General features: G+C 37.0%; 2 protein-coding genes across 2 annotated transcripts in view; one reads left to right on the forward strand and one right to left on the reverse strand.

Moving 5' to 3' along the window:
* The first annotated feature begins 403 nt into the window (after window positions 1-403).
* CIAPIN1 (cytokine induced apoptosis inhibitor 1) lies at window positions 404-2,278 on the forward strand. Its single transcript, XM_073967828.1, has 4 exons — window positions 404-669; window positions 741-1,121; window positions 1,892-2,019; window positions 2,080-2,278. Exons 1-4 carry the CDS (start codon window positions 534-536, stop codon window positions 2,191-2,193), a joined length of 759 nt encoding a protein of 252 aa, XP_073823929.1. The 5' UTR covers window positions 404-533; the 3' UTR covers window positions 2,194-2,278.
* Window positions 2,279-2,603: 325 nt separating this feature from the next.
* Window positions 2,604-17,476, reverse strand: part of yellow-c (L-dopachrome tautomerase yellow-c) — a 30,558-nt gene continuing 15,685 nt past the window's right edge. The window contains exons 2-3 of the mRNA XM_073967827.1: window positions 3,491-3,848; window positions 2,604-3,427 (exon numbers count right to left, since the gene is read on the reverse strand). Coding sequence (XP_073823928.1) covers window positions 2,750-3,427; window positions 3,491-3,848 — 1,036 coding nt within the window. The 3' untranslated portion in view covers window positions 2,604-2,749. The remainder of the gene's footprint in view (window positions 3,428-3,490; window positions 3,849-17,476) is intronic.

Consider the following 17,476-nt stretch of genomic DNA (forward strand, 5'->3'; position numbering starts at 1 on the left):
ACATAGCATTATACCACTCCCTTGGTAATTGTGCAATGATTCTATTGAATATCAAAAGCTCTGTTCCTTTACGTGCAAGAATCTTCAAGTTTTACAACTTTTTACTCGAAAAGCGTTCCTTTACTTCAGACACGACACAATTCATATGGAAGCAGATTACAACTTTTGCTACTTTTGCCGGTTTTACCACTTTCAAAAGTAAAGGAACAGACCAAAAGAAACATGTTTTATGTGCCAGTATTTGTGTTAAAACACGCAGACAAACCTGATATTTGAGTTACGTTACGATACGTTCTCTCCGTTGGAGACAAACATCATAGCATTGCCAGTATAAAATAACTGCAGTTCCGTAACTCAATCATCAACAAGTGAAGTGTGTTCAGTGAGTATTAAAAAGTGAATGTGTTTAGTCATCTCAAAAAGACAGCTGTTTTCCGTCAAATAAATTTCGCAAGTTATCGCAAAGTGAAGGATTTGTTTGAGACTTTTTGAAAGCAAGTGATTAAGTAGATTAAATATATAAAACACAAAAAATGGAACAATATAAGGGCCTAGATAAAACCTTGTACATATGGTCAACAACCGAAAACTTGGAGAAACAAGTGGAGGAAATAAAAGCAGCTACAGGAGGTGATGTTCAGGTGGAGAACATCAACCGCTTGACAATGGGTACGATAATGTTTGTTTAAGCCTCCTTTATCTAGAGCATTATCTTACATATTCAAATTTTGTAATTCCAGCAACTTATGAAAATGCATCTTTCGATTTGATTGTTATTGAAAATGCCCAATTAACGGATGCATTCGGAAAGTTATTGAACCTTTTGAAACCCAAAGGCAAGCTACATTTGTTAACATATGTGGGTGGCAGCGAAAGTATTTGCCAGGAATTAAAATTGTCTGGATTTATTAATACAACGACATCACAAAATTCAATAACATGTGAAAAACCTGGTTATGAAACTGGTTCGGCGGTAAAATTGTCATTTGCCAAAGCAAAACCAGCAGCTGCAGCGGTGTGGAAAATTGATGGAGATGAGGCTGAGGAGGAGGATTTAATCAATGAAGATGATTTATTGGACGAAGAAGATAAGAAGAAACCAGATCCTGAGTCATTGAGAGGTACGTAAAGAAACCAAGCAAAGTAACTTGGGTAAGGAAACATTTTCAAATTTGAATATTGTTTAAGGCAGAAACACATAAGAGATCGGTTTTTTGTGTGGCTTAAAGCGCAAAGGACAATCCAGTTGAAATTTGGCTGGGAAGTCCTTCATTCTTTTACTGGAGAATACCTAGGCAGGAATGCAGCCGTTAATGTGTCTTAAGCCCTTAATACAAAGTTACTCCCAGAATAGACTACTAATTTTGGTTAACTTGAATGTTTTCATTAAGCTCGGATCGGACCAAATTTTTTTTTCACCCTGATCAGAAATATATATAACATTTATTGTGGAAGTCCATAGTTCCCGAGATATGAGAAACTGAAGATGTGGCAATTCCTTTGTTAAAGGCCGGCTAATTAGAGGAAAATTATGATTATAAAGAAAATTTTGTTCCCGTTCCCTAGATTTGCACCAGTCCATAGGAGAAAGTCCAAAATACCCTGTCGAAGGCCGGACATTTACAATAAAAAATATATATATGATAGTGCATTCCGTAAACTTTACAATGGTACTCCTATTTTAATTATCCGTTCAAAAAAGCGAAGTTAAGAGGATTTTCGGAACTTTAGAGGCCCATATATATCTCGGGAAGTATGGACATCCGCAATAAATGTTATTTATATTTGTGATTAGGGCATAAGACGAGCTGGCCAACTATGCTCGGATCGAAATGAAATTAATGAAGACATTCAACTTGCTCCCTAATTTCTAATGTACTTCTCATTTCAGTTTGTGGCACAACTGGGAAAAGAAAAGCCTGCAAAAATTGTTCCTGTGGCTTGGCCGATGAATTGGAGGCTGAGAAACAACAAAAATCTAAGGTGGAAACTCAAAACGCTAAGTCTAGTTGTGGCAGCGTAAGTTAATAGAATGTCTTAATGGTATGCCTATTTCATTAACACTGATTTTGTTTACAGTGTTATTTAGGTGATGCTTTCCGTTGCTCCACATGTCCTTATTTGGGAATGCCGGCTTTTAAACCTGGTGAAAAAGTACAACTTGCTGGAAACCTTTTGAATTCGGATCTCTAATTATCAATATGTCATGGCTATAGAACTTTCAACTTTCGTTCCATAAAAAAATTCCAAAATAAATGAATAGTATTTTGATACACCACCCATTCTAGTTTGGCTTAAGACTAAGCTGCGATTATTTTGAAATGTATACCACAGGTTGGAGTTATAGCGTAAACATAAATATTACTATGGGAACGTTCAAGCTTCTACGGAAGGCCTAAAAAGTCCTAAAGCAAAATATCGTGATAAAGATAAATGGATAAAGTGTTAACCCCCGATCATGGTTCATGAATATAGTTATAAGAAGGCAAATTCGCCAAGATCAAAATCCTGACCCCAATCAATTAAATAATGCTAACTAATATTTTTTGATTTTTATTTTTTTTATTTATTCAAAAAAAAAAAAAAAAAAAAAAATAAATAAATTTTACATATATATAAAAAAATAATTTATTTAAGTATATAACTTGTACATAAAGTATGTTTCCTTAGACTCTATAGAAAAAAATAATATTTCACACTGTAACGTGATTAACGTGTTTGAAACCTCTTTCGCTCTTCCCATTTCTCATCACTTATCACAGGGTGTTCCCTTAATTAGATCAAGATTATTTCCCGTCAAAACACGATAATTAATTGCAGCAGGATCTAATTGTTTATACAGATATGTTGGCATTTTATCCGACAGCACCCACAAGTTACCTTCCGCATCAATTTTCATATCATTTGGAAAGACTAAGGTGTGAGAATCCGAATCAATCAGACCTTGATTATCAGCCTGATATGGTTTCTTGGTATTCCAACATGCTATGGCATCTTTATTGACTTGGGTATAGAAGATGACATCTGTTTGAGGATCATAGACTTCGGCGGTGGATTGACCATTCATACCACGATCACCAACAAATTTGAAATCAAAATAGGCAGCAGGACTGGTGACATGAGTCTCATTTTGTAGCACTTTATTGGAAACCACAAATTCTTTTGTACTAGCCAAGGCATGGAAGTACACATCTTTGGTATGATCTGCTTTGCGGGGGCCAACGGCCATGCCGAAAACACCATCTGTCCATTGGAAGTTAACACCACCCACATTGAAGTCACCAAACAAGGGATCAAAGTGGAAGAAATTATGTTTAACACGATATGAATGATTTTCACGGAATGAATACACCAAAACACCATAGGCACCCAAATCCGGTATGTAGGCATAAGCATCATCGCATTCTGAACGGTCAGAGTCTACAATCTACAAATGAAAAAGGAAAGATTAGCAAAATATTCAAATTTAAAACTGTTTTTCAAAACTCACAATATTGGCCAAAAAGCTATCCTCTTTCAATTGCATCTTGGGTATGGTAAAACGTCTCAGCAATTTATCGGTTTTCAAATCGAAAATGGCAATAGCATTGGGTGTCACTTGTTTACCCTCACCCAAAATATCTGCTAAACCGGTATCCAAAACCCATAGGCGATCACATTTATCAGCATTAATGCGGAATGTTGAAATAATGGTGGAATTATCTTTCAAAGGACACCCATTGGGATCTTCACATTTATCGGTGGGAATTTGGTTGCTTTCCCAACTGGGATATGGGCGAAGTTTGGGTGACTGCTCTTTGGTAGACACATCAATATAATTTAAGGTAGCGGCAACTCCAGATTTCCATCTAAAAAGAAATAAGTTATGCGAATGAGTAGGTTATAAAGAGAGTTAAGATAATATTTTTTAAAGGAACAATAGTGGATTTTTTGGAAGACTACCCGATCGACATTATGGAAAGGAATTGATTGCTGTCCGAGGCGTCCATTGTCTCGTATTATTATTTATCAGCCTGAAAGGACCTTTAAGGCACGAATGCTATTAAAAATTAAGATAAAGATGATTCAGCGACGTTACGCTGACTGTTCCGAACAGGTGCGCAAGTTATTTTAATCGACAGTTTGTCGAACAAATCGGGTGTGACTGGGTGAAGAAAAGAGTATTACGTCGCAGAGGTCTACCACAGCAATTTATTTATTTATTTATATTTATTTATGTAACAACCGAACATTAATTCAAAGCTATCGGGTCAAAAGAAAGATGATTAAATTATAACACAGTTCACCTTTAGCTCTCGCAGTAAACGGTCAACATTCTTTTTCGTGCGCACAACACACAAGTCTACGTGTCAAAAAAAACATTAGAAACAGTCTATAGTTCTGCTTTTCTTATTAAACTATCGAGTTTTTTCCCTCTCTTTTGTATAAGAACTTTTTGAATTATACGTTATTAGTGGTTAACCCGTACAATGGCTTCCTCCTCCGGAATCTAATCCGGTGTCTCCCAGGCGCAAAAAACAAAAAACCAGCTCTACGTATACACTTGGCAACACAATGGATTACCCTCCACTTCTCTTCACAAACCCAAGAAAGAACCAGTGTCCAAAATACATAGTGATGAAGAGCAAATATGCTGACAAACCTCTGAATTCATTCAACATTTTTCTCGTTTCGAAAGCAATTCAAGGCATATCTAGCGAGTCTCCATTAAAAACTATTTTTACAAGAGATGGTAATTTGCTGTTTTTAACGAAAAATGAATCTCAAGCCCAACGTTTTCTGAAGGCGAAGAATCTCGCAGGCATTTGTCCTATTGAGTGCACTCTACATCCAACTTTAAATACAATAAAAGGCTTTATTTATTGTGACCTGTTAACTAATCTATCTGAGGAACAAATAGTTAGTGGTATGAAATCTCAAGGTGTAATTGATTGCAAAAAAATAACAACATTCAAAAATGGCACAGTATCAAATACTCCAATGCACATTTTGGACTTTGACCTCTATGATCTTCCACAAACGGTAGAAGTTGGAATCGTTACATGTAAAATTAAGCAATATGTACCTAATCCATTGCAGTGCAAAAACTGCTTTAAAATTGGCCACACCAAAAAATTCTGCAAAAACAATGCAACCTGCGAAGTTTGCTCTTCCGCCATACACGATCCTACTCCATGTACAAAAATACAATGCATAAATTGCAATCACCCACATCGCTCCAATAACAAAAACTGCCCAGCAATGCTACAAAGGAAAGAAGTACTAAAATACAAAATCACAAATAAGTGCTCATTTAAAGAGGCAATTCAAAAAACACCTATAAACAACGCAACTGAAATTCTCACTGAATCATTAGAGAGTGCAATAGAAGAAAGAAAGAAAAGATTGCAATCTATCAAAAACAACAACAGTGCAACTACCGTTGCACAACATTCAAACCCTATTGCCAGTGAAACAGAGCCAAAGAACAAAATAACAAATTTACAAGAACCCACCACAACAAACTCATCATCAACTGTTAACAGTAAAATTCTCATTGTTAGCTCCCCTAAGAGTATAACAACATCAACTCTAACTCCCACAAATACGCCCTCAATTAAGGAAACAACACAAAACAAATCGAATTTAAATAACAACTCAACAACTCTCACTAAAACAACTTCTTCTTCTTCTTCAACACTCAATCACTCAAATGACAATACTCACCAACAAGGCAACAACACTCTCAGATTAACCTCAGCAAAAATTAGCAGCAGAAGGCCTGAAATACAAGATATCGACGATGTCGATATGAACAATCCTACAGATACACATCCATATGAATAATTTTAAGATTATTCAATGGAATATAAAAGGATTAATAAACAATTTTATCGATCTGCAATTATTACTAAAAGATCACAACCCTTTTTTCTTATCACTACAAGAAACACATATTCCTTATAATATACAACCAATATCTCCCAATTCATACATCACCTATTCGGCAAATAAACCCGAAAATACCACTGCGAAAAGCGGAATCGCAGTGTGTATTAAACCCCATATACCGCATCGAAGAATTTCTAACAATTCAAAAATACTTAACATTGCCATTGAAATTACTCTTAACATAAAATTCACCATAGTTTCTGCCTATATTGGACCTAACGAAGCATTTGCTATTTCTGATATCTTAGATATGTTTTCCAATATACATACACCAATAGTTTTCATTGGTGATGTTAATAGTTGGAATATAATCTGGGGATCCAACAGAACTAATTCTCGGGGCGCCATACTAGAAAACGCTTTTAATATGCAAAATTTATGTGTACTTAATGACGGCAAACCCACCCATCTCTCAACATTTGGAACTCTAACTAACATAGACGTATCTTGCTGCTCTCCATCCTTGTTATCTATGGTTAGCAGTAACACACTTGATGATCTTTATGGTAGCGATCATTTTCCCATAATTACCAACGTCAACCTCAGCACTCCTTTCATAAAAATTAAGCCACAATACAAATATAACCTGGCAAAAGCAGATTGGAACTCTTATATGACAAATGTCGACATTGAGCTTGATAACAGAACTCTTAATGGAAATCCAAATAAAGTTAACGCTATCATCACTAAAATCATCCGTAATGCGTGGAAAAAATGTATTCCTATGTCAAAATATACGACAGAAACTTCAGTTCCCTGGTGGAACAAGGATTTAAACATCCTACGAAAAAATAAGGTCACAACTTATCGCAAATTTAGAAAATCACCCTCTTCGGAGAATCTAAAATTGTATAAAAAGTCGAATGCCAAATTTAGATATGAATCTAAAAAGGCAAAAGCCATCTGTTTTTACAACTTTACCAGAACCATTAGCCGTGATGCACCTCTACACTTTGTTTGGCAAAGGATAAATACAATGTCAAGAAAACACACAAGCCATTTATTTACTACAATGGAACACAATGGAGTAGCTATAAGTAGTCCAGAGGAAATTGCCAATGAGTTTGGACACATATGGTCAACAGAATCATCCGACACCAAATTTTCTCCAGAGTTTTGTTCTGCAAAATCTGACGTACCATCTTCTTATTCTAACATCCCCTCAAACAGGCATGCTTCAATAATTGAGTCAGAAATTTCATTTGAAGAACTTTTATTGGCAATGAAAAAAGTTAAGGGAACAACTCCAGGGCGAGATAAAATATCATATCCCATGTTACTGAAATTATCGAATAAGAGTAAAAACAAGCTAATCTCCCTTTACAACATGGTTCTAGATACTGGTATTATTCCACACACCTGGAAATCAGCAATCATTGTTCCATTACCAAAACCTAACAAAATCAAAACCAGCTTTTCAGCTTATCGACCGATTTCCCTATTGCCGTGCCTTTCCAAATTATTAGAAAGAATTATTTCTAATCGGTTATCATGGTTCCTTTCTGCTCGTAATCTTATCGCAATCAATCAAGTCGCATATAAAGCAAATCAGGGTTGCACTGATGCCCTCCTTCACATAGATTTTTTCGCCTCTAAAGCTATATCAACTAGAAGTCACACATCAATATTGTCGATCGACTTCGAAAAAGCATTTGATCGCATTGGCATGCATGTCATATTAAACACTTTAATCTCATGGGGTGTAGGATGCAAGATACTGAACTACATAAAATCATTTTTAACTGGTCCCACTTTCAGAGTCAAAGTAAATAATTTTAACTCTGACTTATTCACAATGGAAAACGGCATCCCCCAGGGTTCGCCACTATCAGTTATTTTGTTCCAAATTGCATTCAACCACATCAGTGTAATCATCAACAAAATACCAAGAATTTACCACTGCCTTTACGCAGACGACTTATACATTTTGAGCAGCAATAAAGATAATACAATAACGAACAACCAATTTTCCAATTTAATAAACGACATTTGCATATGGGCCAATTCATCTGGTGCAAAAATATCTTCTACAAAATCATCAATACTACACATATGCAGGAAACACAATTGCAATCCCACAGATATAGCCGTAAACGGTTTTAACATACCATATGTAAATAAATTGAAAATCCTGGGAATAATTTTTGAAAAAAAAAATATAGATGGAAAGAGCATATACTTAAACTTAAAAAGGATCTTATTCAACGATCGAATGTTATCAAGTACCTTTCTTCTAAAACGTTCGTCCATATTAATACCCCCACATATTTGGTAAAAACACTGGTATTGAGCAAAATAGACTACGGGCTGTATTTGTTTGGTGATAGCCCAAAATCAACCCTCAAACTCATTAAAGCTGTTTACCACGATTGCATCAGAGCGAGTATATACGCTTATAGAACTACACCAGTAAACATTTTACTCATCGAATCCGGATTACCATCACTTGAACAAAGAATTGTTGACTCCAAGAATCACTTATTGCCGAAAATTCTATCTTCAAAATCATCCATCATTGGAGTAGATGCTTCAAAAATTTTAAAAGCAAAAAGGAAACCGAAGAAACCGTCAGCCGTATACAGATCAATAATGGATAACATAATCAATTTTAAAGACAGGCTGCCCAGTCATAAAATCAAACAACCTTCGTGGATGTTTACAGACGAAGTATGCAACATATCCCTAAGCACACTAGGAAAAGACAAAACTCCAAATGAATTGTATGTTCAAAATTTTAATCTTTTTTCAACGCAACACAACGATTGGCGATTTTTATATACAGATGCTTCAAAAAGTGATTCAGGAACCTCTTTTGCAGTTGTTGATGCCAACGGAAAAACAATTACCACCAGAACGATGAGAAACTTCACATCTATTTTTACAGCTGAAGCTGCACGGATTATCGAAGCCATACATATTGCAAAAACATCAAAACAAAAAACTATAATTTTCACGGACAGCTTATCTGTCCTCAAAGCTGTTTTAAACATCGCATGTAGTGCCTGGACATCGATTAACAAAATTCGTGACCTCTTAACAGACCAGAGCAACATAACACTTTTTTGGATACCTGGACATGTGGGAATTTCAGGAAACGTATATGCCGACAACGCTGCAAAATCTGCATGTACAGCACCTTTAGAATGTGATAAACTAATTGAAAAATTGGATTTGAAAACTCACATTAAAACAGAATTAGCTTTACAAGCGAATCAAAATAACATGGATTTTAGGCACTTCCATTACAACAACATAAATCCTTTATGTATTAAACCCACATGTCCCACCAACGTGGATAAAAGAAAAATACGCATGTTTTCCCGGCTACGTATGGGTCATACCATCTCCACACATCAACATATTCTAAACAAAGAAGTCGACAACAAATGTCCGAAGTGCGGAAATCCTGGTACTGTAGAACATTTTCTGCAGTCGTGCAATGATCTCTCAAATTTGCACCAAGTGTATCTTAACAACAATGGAATAGAAATCCTTAAGTCACCCACCAACTACTACTAATATTAATCATATGTACAATTTTATAACAAACTCTCATATAATTATAGAAGATAAATTGTTAATAATCTGTAAATTCTTTGTATTATAAGTATTAGGTGATGGCCATAGTAGCCAATGCTATCTCTTATTAACATTGTATTTACTACATGTTAATATAATAAATAAAATAAAATAAATAAAATTATAACAATTTATTTACAATGGGTGATATTGCGAATCCATCCTGATGACTAGACAGCGGAATTTTTTGCAACCCCTATTTTTGGTCCGATTCATGTCAAATTTTGGGACTGGGCATATATTTGCCTTCTGATTATATTGCAATCGCAATATGCAAAATGCATAAATTTTTGCATATGCAAAATGTATGCATTTTACATACATATTTTCTTATGCAACAAATATTTCAATAATGGGTACAAAAATGTTTGTGTGTACAATTTTTCTGTTTAAAATTCTCTTCAGACAAGTTAATAAAATAGAGAAATGTATAACCACAGCCTTATCCTTCGAAATACAGAAAATCGAGAGGCATCGTTCTATGGGGGCTATATGAAGGCCTGAACATAAACCGACAAATTTTAGGTGGACAGTTTTTTACCCCCAGAAAGACTTAATACCAACTTTCAGTCATTTCGGTGGGATATTGAGGCCACAACCTTCAAAATAACGAAAATAGGAAAGCACCGATAAATTTCAGGTGGAAAGTTTTATACCCCCAAACGAAGACTTAATACCAAATTTTTTGCCATTTTGGAGGGATATTGAGGGCACAACCTTCAAAATCCGGAGGTACCTATGGGGGCTATATGAAGACGTGGACCTATACCGACAAATTTCAGGTGGAAAGTTTTATACTCACAACGAAGACAAAATGCCAAATTTCAGTCATTTCGGTGGGATATTGAGGCCAAAACCTTCAAAATACCGAAAATCGGGAGGTACCATTCTATGGGGGCTATACGAAGACGTGGACCTGTACCGATAAATTTCAGGTGGAAAGTTTTATACCCCCAATGAAGACTTAATACCAAATTAAAGCCATTTCGGAGGGATATTGAGGGCACAACCTTTAACATACCAGAAATCCGGAGGTTCCGTTCTATGGGGCTATATGAAGACGTGGACCTATACCGACAAATTTCAGGTGCAAAGTTTTATACCCACAACGAAGACAAATTGCCAAATTTCAGTAATTTCTGTGGGAAATTGATGCCACAACCTTTAAAATACCGAAAATAGGGAGGTACCATTCTATGGGGGCTATATAAAAACTTGGACCTATGCCGACAAATTTCAGGTGGAATGTTTTATACCCCCAACGAAGACTAAATACCAATTTTCAGTCATTTCGGTGGGATATTGAGGCTACAACTTTCAAAATACCGAATATCGGTAGGTACCGTTCTATGGGGGCTATATGAAAACGTGGACCTATGCGGACAGATTTCAGTTTTAAAGTTGCATACCCCTAACGATGACTTGTTACCAAATTTTAGCCATTTCGGTGGGATATTTAGACCACAAATCCTCATTTATGCAGGTATGTAAAAATCTGTCGAAATATGCGCGATATGCAGAATATGCAAAAATTTCTGGGCCTAATTCGTTTTAGTTTTTAATGAAACTAGTTTCTGTCTAATCAGATTTTCTCTACGACCATCCTAACCATATATGCATTTGCATAGGATTCCGCTGTCTACTGATGACATCTGTGAGAGTCTGAACTACTATTTAAACGACCTTACCACCTTTCTCCATGCGAGGAATATGCAAAGATTCTTCCAGTACAGCAACACAATGACATGCTTTCGTTACAGTATTTGCTCGGGTGTTGCCGTCAGAGCCATCCCAATCATCATCTTGTGGGCAGGCCCGACACACCCAGGCACATCATAAATGATATCCACTCACTAGAGAAAGAGGTCCAACGATACAGGAGAGAACCCCCAGATTAACAGGTATATCAAGCAGTTGCTAAGGCCATAAGCAAATATAGTGTGAATGAAGTCTTCGGAGGAGCCACGATAAACCAGAGTAGTTTTGGCTCAACTACGCTTAGGATGTTGCAGTCGTCTAAATTCTTATTGGACAAAGATCGATCGCACCGTTCAAAACATCTGCCCAAGATGTGGCATGTGCCCGCACGACACACTGCACTTCTTCCACTGTCTTGCAAAACCTACTCATATAACTCCCATGGAAACAGCCACTTTCCTGGAACTGCAGATAGACCTAGAGCCATATTGAGCCGAAGAACGAACACACAAACAAACAATAATAACTACTGATACAACAACAACAACATAGGTTTACGTTTCGGTATACTCCCCATATAATGGTACCTGCCGATTTTTGTATTTTAGGGTTTTAGCAAATTTTTTAACGAACATCCTATAATTTGACGTTTGAGGTTCCCAAAGGTCACAAAAAGTTTCCACAAAAAATGACAACATAGGTCTATGTTTTGGTATAGCCCCTATATAACGGTACCTCCCGATTTTTGGAATTTTGAGGGTTTTTATCAAAACTTTTTGATCGAGCTATCTGTAATTTGACGTTTGTGGTCTCCAGAGGTCACAAAACATCTTCACCAAAAATGTTCAACATAGGTCCATGTTTTGGTATAGCACCCGATTTTGAAAATTTTAACTACTTTTTGACCGAACTACCTGCTGTTTAGCATTTGAAGTTCAAAGTGGTCACAAAAACTTCTCCACCAAAAATTATCAATTGCCTGGAGTTTATAGCCCATTTAGATATGACTTCATTAGCCGGATTTAGCACATTATCAGGTTTTATTTGGTAAATCCAGCCAAAATCTACCAGATTTCCCACACAAAAATAAATCCTCGTATTGAGTCGATTTGTTTTAAATCTAAATAAATTCTCGTATACAACTCTGTTTTTTGCAACATGTTGCTAGAAAGTCCCGGGCCACACTACAGTAATTTCACTGAAATTTTGATATGAAATTATGCGTCTCTAGATCGACATCCATAGTAGAGTAAAATCATAAAATTGATGTAGTGGGGAATTCGATTTAAGAACACCTAATTTCATGAAATTTTTTAATGAAATTCACGCTAGTGTGGACCGGGACAAAATACAAAAAGTTTCAAGATGGCACAAGAAACAAGGTAGATGCATCGGTGAATTGCTACACTAAAAATAATTTAAAATGTAAAAATTTGTAAACAAGGCGGAAAAATTAAATATGTTTTGATGTACAAAGTTGATTTTAATCACCCACGATTAATATTTACGATGTCTAAATGATAAAATAATTCCTTATTTGCTCTTTAGTTAGCATTAGTAGCATAATGTGCTAACATTTTCAGTATTAAACAATAAATTTGTAATATAACGTATGTTTTTGAGGCGAATTCAATTTACAACAAGTAAGAACGGTGTTAAGTTCGGCCGGGCCGAACTTGTTATACCCTCCACCACGAGTTGTATTGAAGTAAAATAGAATGAATAGTTTCCTTTCTTGTATGACTTAATACCAAATTTCAGCAATTTCGGTAAAACAATGTGAGGCACGTAGATCTATACCGACAGATTTCTGACGGATAGTTTTTAGACTCAAAGAAGACTAAATACCATATATTTCGGTAAGAGAATGTGGCTAAAGCTTAAAAATACCGCAAATCAAGAAGTACGCTTCTATGAGGATATAGGAAGACCTGGGCCTATACTGATAATACTGTTCTGGAATATTTTATAACCTCTTGGAAAACTAAATAACGTATTTCAGTCATTTCGGTGGGATATTGATCGAAACGTGGACCTATACCGACGGATTTTAGACGGGAATGGGGGCAATATGAAGGCGTGGACCTGTACAGACATATACCTGGGGAACAGTTTTATATCACCATTTCGGTGGAATATTGAGGCCACAATGTTCAAAATACTGAAAATCGGAAGGTACCTTTCTATAGGGCTATATGAAGGCGTGGACCTATACCAACAAATGTAAAGGGAAAGATTGAGTAACCCCAACAAAGTTTCAATACCAAATTTCAGCTATTTTGGGGTAATATTTAGGCCACAACCTTCAAAATACAGAAAATCGGGACGTACAGTTCTATGGGAGCTATATAAATGCGTAGACTTATACCAACAAATTTCAGGTGGAAAGTTTTATACACCCAACGATAACTAAATACCAATTTTCAGCCATTTTGGTGGAATAATGAACCTAAAACCTCCAAAATACCGAATATCGGGAGGTACCGTTCTGTGGGGGCTATATGAATGCGTGGACTTATACCAACAAATTTTTCAACAAAATTCTGGGGGAAAGTTTTATACCCCCAACGAAGACTTTGTACCAAATTTCAGCCATTTCGGTGTGATAATGAAGCTAAAACCTTCAAAATACCGAATATCGGGAGGTACCGTTCTATGGGGGGCTATATCAAAACGTGAACCGATATATCCCATTTTCAATACCAACCATCCTGCAAGTAATAAAAACTTCTGTACCAAATAATTACTCTCTACCTTTAAAATTGTGAGCTGTATCTCGATTTCAATAGACAGACGGACGGACGGACAGACGGACATGGTTAAATCGACATAGAATTTTATGCTGATCAATAATATATATACTTTATAGGGTCTCCGACGTATATTTCAATGCGTTACAAACGGAATGACAAATTTAATTATACCCTCCATACGGTGGAGGGTATAAAAAATTCTTTTGACGTTTCAAATTCGATCAAATGGGCTGATGTATCTACCTTGGTAATTGTGTTACGGAAAAAAAATCAGCTGACTGTCATTTAAGTCCTCCAAAATGTATATCTAAATGCAATGAGATTGGTACTGGATTTATTAAATCCAGTCGAGGATTTATGGCTAGTCTAAATGAGCTATTAGCTACATGTGTTTACCGAACTAGTGACAGAATTGCACCATTGTTCATAAGACTTAAACAGCATTTACACCACCTGGGTTTTAATAAAAAGCTCCCATTTAATTTGTTAAAACGCCGTATACATTAGAGCTTTTTTCGGGTTAACTTTCTTTATGGGTACTTTACACGATATGTTTTTTTCATATGAGTTGTCACTTTGCATATACATTATGTATGGGAGAAGTGACAACTCATATGTAAAAAACATACCGTGTAAAGTACCCATTATGAGGATTTATTTGACGCATACATAATAGAATTCACATTTGAAACCCAGTGGACTTATTAAATCCGGTTATATGTATGTAAACGTAGTATAATGTCATTGAGTATCTGTCAAATTAAACATTATTTACTCCGGCCTCCTTTTTGTTTTGGACAAATACGTCATATACTTGAAACATATTCATTCAATAGAATTCTCCACTTAAATGACGCATTCGATTAAAACACGTTTGGCGCGAATGTGGTTTTAATGACGTATTTGACCATATCATTGGTTTTATGTGGCCGCGCAAATAAGGTTTAATTTGACCCTTTTAAACTGAACTCTTTGCTAAAATGACGAAGCATCTCAGGAAGTTAATACATATAACCTTGTTTACAAAAAACAAAAACACTACTTTAATTTACTAAAACAAACAAATTTGTAATATCTATTAATTCACACAACAACAATTATCGAAATTACCATACACTACTATTTCCCTCTAACTTTAATGTCTTCTTCCCCAACCTCCCAAAAAAAGAAACCATCAATTATTCTGCAAAACTAACAAGCTATTATTAACTTCTAAACCACGAACTAATACAATAAAACAAACAAAAATGTTAATAAAAACCAAACGAACAATGTTCAAATTTGCTAATCACAGCAATGATAATGAATCCCAAACAGCAAATCTCAAGAGTGTCGTCATACTCTGCAGAACAACAACAGAAACAACATCGGTAATAAAGTACCGAAACAAATAATAAAAAATCCGAAAAAACGTGAATACCGCGATTTGTTTATTTTTTCGGTGGAAAAAAAAATGTAAAAAACCACAATTGTGGTTTTGTTCTCTTAACACATATTTAACATTTTCAGATGCGTCAATGTTTTTTTGAGCAATAAAATTGTATTTAAGACCATTGATTATTTTATTCAGATAATGGGCCTTTACATTAGCGAAAATGTAGCAATATGTTGATGAGTATAAAGCCTCATTTGTCGTCTCCGTTAACAAACCACCCGACTTCATAACTTCTGACCGCCGTAATTTTGGATTAAGGGAATTTACCAATAACCGCTTCAGAGAGCTGGCCATTAACTCATATCCTTGTTGTTGTAACAGTGTTTTATTATTATGTTTGTATGTTCGTTCTCCTGTTCAATCTGGCTCTGGGTCTATCTCTAGTTCCAGGAAGTTGGCTACTTCGGTGGGATGTAACCACAGATCCACTGGAGTCAGATGAGTAGGCTTGGCGGGGCAGTTGAATTGGTGCTTAGTATCGTGCGGGCCCATGTCGCATACTGGGCAGATGTCTTGCACGGTGCGAATTTAGGCGACTGCAATATCCTGAGCGTAATTGAGCCAAAACTACTCTGACGCTCTTCAGCTGCGATAGATGGGGGATGTGCTCCGATGACTACATTCACACAATAATTGCTTATGGTCTTAGCAACTGTGTCCGTGTGAATGCTGTTCAAACCTACCTGATATGCCTGTTGATCTAGAGGTTCTCTCCTATATTGTTGGACCATCGTCTCTAGAGCATGAATATCCTTCTTGATATGCCTGTGTGCATCGGTGGCCAGCAGATGGTGATTGGGATGGCTCTCACGGTAACACCCGATACCTACGATACCATCTCATTATGTTGTCGTACTGGAAGAATCTTTGGCTCCTCATGTAGATGGTCCACTGTAGATTTGAGGAGGCACCCTGTTGCCGTTCTCAGGACGGCGTTCTGACAAATTTGAATCTTATCCCACTGCGTGTCACATAAATTCGGGGACCAAACTGGCGCCACATAGCTTACCACAGACCGACCTATCGCTTTATACGTGATCAACAAGGTTTCTTTATCTGCACCCCAAGTGCTGCCGGCTAGGGACTTGAGGACCTTGTTCCTACATTTCAGTTTATCGCAGATAGCTGTGGCATGCGCGGACGAGGTGAAAGTGGTGTCGAATGTGACCCCTACAATTTTGGGGCAGTTTGTGGTCGGAATTCTGTTACCATCGACCCTGATATTCAACTCTCTTCTATACTGCGCCGTCCATGTAGTGAACAGAGTGGCCGTCGATTTAGTGGCAGATATCTGCATATTCCTCGCGTGGAAAAAGATGGTAAGATCGGTTAAATATGAGTTCAGTCTCTCACAGATGTCATCAGGGTAGGTACCTGACGCCAGGATCGTACAATCATCCGCATACGTTACGATCTCAATGCCTTCTAGAGGGGGGCGGAATACAGGAAAGGTAGAGGTTAAACAGTTCCGGAGATATCACCCCTACTTGGGGAACTCTCTGTTTCACTCTACGGGGCTTGGATTTCTTGTTCCTGAATTCCACATACGACTGGCGACCACACATATGGTTGATTATCCAACGTTTCAGACTTGGCCGGAGGGTTGTCTGCTCGATGTCCTCGAACAGCGTGGAGTGCTTGACAGTATCAAAGGCTTTTGATAAGTCAAGCGCCACCATCACTGTTCTATCACACGGCCGTTCCTGGTTGAGTCTTCGACAAGCGCTGTTGTCGTGCAGTGCTGCTTACGGAATCCATGCTGATGATCGGCAACTTAATAGCTATTTCTAATGCTGGGGAGGACTAAGGCCTCAGGAGTCTTCGCTACAGGTGATAAAAGCGAAATCGGCCTGTACGATTCACCTTTGCTGGCATCCTTACCTGGCTTCAGTAGCGGGACCACCCTGCCCATTTTCCAGACTTCGAGAACAATAAGTGTGGCTAGCGACAGGTTGAGAACTTTAGTGAGATACTCCACTGCCGGCTCATCCAGTTGTTTAAACATTACAGGAAATTCCGTCAGGGCCCAACGCTTTGGATGATTTAGCGTTCCTGATGGCATTCGCAACATCATCCATTG

The sequence above is a fragment of the Musca autumnalis genome, unplaced genomic scaffold, assembly GCF_047663935.1.
Source record: "Musca autumnalis isolate F117 unplaced genomic scaffold, ASM4766393v1 scaffold_2, whole genome shotgun sequence".
Lineage (NCBI taxonomy): Eukaryota > Metazoa > Arthropoda > Insecta > Diptera > Muscidae > Musca > Musca autumnalis.